Source organism: Bactrocera latifrons, unplaced genomic scaffold (assembly GCF_001853355.1).
Source record: "Bactrocera latifrons isolate USDA-ARS-PBARC rearing strain unplaced genomic scaffold, ASM185335v1 scaffold_1234, whole genome shotgun sequence".
Classification (NCBI taxonomy): Eukaryota; Metazoa; Arthropoda; class Insecta; order Diptera; family Tephritidae; genus Bactrocera; species Bactrocera latifrons.
Window position 1 is genome coordinate 307 of NW_017534669.1, and position 4,718 is coordinate 5,024.

Consider the following 4,718-nt stretch of genomic DNA (forward strand, 5'->3'; position numbering starts at 1 on the left):
GTAATGAAATTGTTTCATCAACTTATAATGCTGCCGCTTCACAAATCAGAGAAACTATATGTGCAACGCTTACACGAGTATAATATCCTAAATAAATATTAACACAAAATATTTATAGTTTTAATCCAGTACTTATTTAATTCATTTAATTATTTTTTGTCATAGCTTGCAATTTTTGTTCTTCTATCTCTAACATTTTCTGTTTAATTGAATTTTTAGCAGCTACCAAATTTTCCATAGCTACGTTGTGTCTTTTTAATTCTTCAACTTCCGCTTTTTTTAAATCGTTTTGCATTTCCAATGCTCTGCCTACTCGTCGCATACGTAACGAAAGGTCGTACAATTTGTCGAGAACCTTGTCTTGGAATTCTTTTTGAACATCAAGTTGTTCTTTTAAAAAGTCTGCTGTACTTTTTTCCGGTGGCCTAGTAGTACGTCGAGGCAGTGCTGGACTGCAGGACACTGATGGCATCGAAACGTCTGCCTCTGTCTCATCGCCCACGTCTGCTACATTAGGTAAGCCGATGCTTACTGTATTCGCAATACCACTTGTACTGGTTTCCAATGCCGTTAGTGCTATCACCGCTTTTTCCAATTCATTGAAATGGTGCTGCCTATTTCTGCCGTCACCAGTAGCTGACTGCTCCTTTTTATTCTCAACCAATTTCCTCTTAATGTAAGCCTTCCAGTCAAGCCGTACCTAATAAAAAATAAGTCAAACAAGCTTTAAATTATCCTGTTACAACAATAAAATCTACAAATTTATTACCTTCTTCCAGCTGGAAATATCCTTGATAGGCGGACCAACACTGTTGAGCTCTTGGGCCATGTTGTTCCAAAAAGCTGCCACTTCTTCTTTTGGGCACTTGGTAAAACCCTGCGCCATTTCTGGTTTTTGCTGTAACAGCTCAACCATTAGTGCATATTGTTGCTTTGTGGTAATTACTTTGGGCCTGCGGAAATCGGATTAAATATTATTTTAATGATAAAAACTATGTTATATTTTGAATTAAATATTATTTTAATGATAAAAACTGTGTTATAGTGTGAATTCAATTAAAACTTACATTTTTCTTTTTTTTAATTTTTTTTCTCCGTTAGCACAAACCTGTCGTACAAAAATTCCGCTATACTTAAAAATTTTCCGTTCCGAGTGAATTCAGTGAATGCAACTCTACGAATTTCGAACTTACTTTCCGAACTGTTCGAATTGTATGATAGCATTTTCGTAACTTTCCCGAAAAAACAGTCTAAGATTGATTGCGTGATAGGGCTGAATATCTCATATAATTCATGCTTTCAAATGACGTCCTTTGGAGCAACCAACATAGTGAACAATGCCCACTTTTAAAGTGCAAGGTCAAATGAACCACAGAATTGGATCAGTGCTACCAATTCAAGATGAAGATCTCAAGTTTTTACAAATTTATTTCACGTATTGAAACTACAGAAGCGGATCGGCGTTGGGCAATCAGTACTGAAGTAGAATGAGAAATCGAGCCTCATACGTTCATTCAAAACAGCTCTAGACCAGACGCCGAGAGATGATTATAAGGTTGTGATAAGAGCAGACAAAGCACAACCCGGGGAGCATAAGCGGCAATTCAATGCACCGCTAAAAGATGACGGTGCAGTAGTTATAATAGGAACAAAATTTGAGCAACGCAATTTCATTATCCATCTCCGAAATGAAAACCTTCGATGCGTTGCGGAAACGCACCGATCATATGATGCATCGCAGTATCCAGTTCTTTTTCCATTTTAACGTAATGTAAGTAAATTTAAATAATGAGTCAACAAAAAAGTTTCCTACATACACTTTTATGCCTATGACTTACGTGCGCTAGTACGGACGACCGGATATCTTAATTTTTTTCACGTGTAATCTAACTTGGAAAGACATTACTGACCTGTTAGACCCCTATCAAAATGCAACACCTAGACACGATCTCCTTGGACGAGCAAAAAGCAAATCTAGTCCGGCAAAGCGGCCTGGATACGCTAGTATGATTATAAAATTAGCATTCTTGCCTAATGCACGGTTAAATGCTGTCAGAAAACTCCACGTCTGCCTAAACGGTTTATCGGACTCACATGAAGTCAAAAGTTGTAAACGTCTGTTTAATTGTTTCAAATATAAACACAGACATCAGTCTATGATTCACCGGGAGAGAGATATCTGACAGCACAGACACTACTGAGATTTCTACTAAATCTCATGTATCCTCTATTAAGACCAATATTTCAAATGTGCCTACGAGTCGAAGCATGCTCTTAGATTCAGCCATGGTGACCATATGTCACAACGAGAGCACCTTCACTATCAGAGCCCTGATTGATTCGGGATCTAAAACAACCTTCGTAAGCAACAGTGTTCAGAAACGCTTAAATCTGACAAGCAGAAAGGTCAGCGCCCGAGTTTCAGGATTGGTACTGCCAAATTGACTGGACTGCTTCCATCCAGATCAATAAACCCTGCAATTGTCAAAAGGTTACCCAATATCCCCTTAGCGGATATTAATTTATATATGAGTCGAAGGGTTGACTTGTTGATCGGAGCAGATCTTTACCCGAAAATCATACTAAATGGGGTAAAATGCAAAATCTTCGGATCCCTCGTTGCACAACGTACTGTGTTCGACTGGACAGGTTGGACAACAGGTTCCGTTCCCTCCGAAGAAATGAAGATAAATGGCAAAGGCGAAGGACAAAATTCGGCAATAAATTAACAACAAACACAAAACCATTTTTGTAGCTGAATAATACTAATTTTATATTTATGCAACAACAACAACATCAGCAGAATCAGCAGCAGCAGCAGCAATAACAGGATCATGCTAACAATTATGGCGAAACAAATGATGCGCCCGACTCATCGAATCATACCGAAACGCATGTTGGCGTATCTCGAGAACCCCGCGTTGGGATACAATCGCACAACGGTGGCCACGTATCTGGCAGTAGTTCGTCACAACAACACAATGCGATGCCACACCTGCAGGCATTCTACGGCGGCCTGCACTCGCATCTGTTGCGCCGGCAACAACATGCTGCAGCCGCAATGCAACGATAACCCGCATTTGAGTAGAACGTTTGCAATTCATACAAAATGATTTTCCAAAAAAAAAGCAAAAAACGAAGGAATCGCGATCCCGATAAGCTCCTCTTGCTCTCACTCTGCGAGGAGATCAAACGTCTGCCCGAAGAGATACGACTCGATGTCAAGGGCGAACTCATACAGGTGCTCAAAAAATACCAGAAAAACAACCGCTGAAGCAGGAGAAAAAACAATCACAAATGACAAAATAAAATTGTCACAGCATGCGAAAATAACGCACAGCTGCAAAGGAAGCATCGCCACAATCTCTAGTCGAACGCGTATCGGCTTCAGCCGTAGCGCTACACACACAACAACAATTGCCACACACGATATTTCAATTGCAAACGAAATATGATGAGGGTGCCGAAAAGATGCATCAGCAGAATGAGCAGCGCAAACTGAATTAACATGGACGCATACTCCCAACCGTGTCAATCGACGTCATCAGTCACGCAACCAAAGGAAAGCTCTAACCAACGATGCCTCTCCCGCATACCACACGCCCAAGATCGAGCTAGACTCGAGTCGTCTCTCTGACTTCGGCGGCTGGTAATTTCTTTTCGGATTAGCGGCATGGCAACGATCGACTGAGACTTGATTCGTCTCAGCGACATTGCCCGGAACGAGCGGAACGCCAATTATTCCGCCGGCTAGCCCATCCGAAGCGAAGGCATGGACGAGACGCTCGACGTCAGCAGATGCACGCCGCATCATCAAGGATATTCACGCAACACTACCTTGGCAGGAAAGACTTACGCTGTCACCAACCGCCTTACTAAGTGTTCGAACTGCATCCACGAAACCTGGTTAATAACAGTGCATGCCATAATTATCCCAGACAGTCCTGCCACAGTTATTCTCGCCTCCACGAATTCACGCATGTACGTGGAGACAACCATGGTGGAGAAATAGATATCTCCGTGAGTGCCCAAATACAACATCGTCCATTACCACCGATGACAGGAAGGTCTCTGGAAGACCATATATTTCAACACATCAAGAACCTAAGACTTGCAGACAACGAGTTCTATAAGTCAACGTCAGTCGAGGTAATTTTGGGAGCGGACGCCTACTCCCAGCTCATGTTGCCAGGGTTACAACCAGCAGCAGTGGGATAACCCATCTCCAAAAATACGACACTGGGATATATAATATCCGGCGTCGTATAATATCGGCACAATAAGGTGCACTGGCTGCCGACGCCTCTCACATTTAAAACCTACCCAGGATCGAGTTAGACTCGAGTCGTCTCGCCGACCTCGGAAGGTGGAATCTTCTATGCAAATTGGCGGCATGGCAATGACCGAATGAGACTCGATTCATCTCAGCGGCATTTCCCCAGACCGAACCAGACTCGATTCGTCTCGTCGGCACCCCATCTGCAAAGAAGACGTGGGAAATAAAGTACAGGAGCCAGTCCCACGTTATTGTCAAGTAATTAATTGTAAACTGCATTTGCAGTGACACTGCAAGGCGGGGATAATGTTGACACCGCCCCCGTCCAATATCTTTTGCCATGTCTGTATTGGCAGAGCAATCTCTTTTTTTCGTTTTTTCGAAGTTTTAATTCGAACGCAACCAAACATTAACTGGTAAAAAGTTGAGTTCTCTCTCTTCT

General features: G+C 42.2%; 1 protein-coding gene across 1 annotated transcript; it reads right to left on the minus strand.

The window, feature by feature from the left end:
- Positions 1–324: 324 nt before the first annotated feature.
- LOC108978528 lies at positions 325–904 on the minus strand (the record flags this gene model as incomplete). Its single annotated transcript, XM_018948861.1, has 2 exons — positions 770–904; positions 325–700 (listed from the first exon to the last, which is right to left on the minus strand). Coding segments are annotated over exons 1-2 (493 nt in total), but the record flags the coding sequence as incomplete, so codon positions are not given.
- Positions 905–4,718: the final 3,814 nt, after the last annotated feature.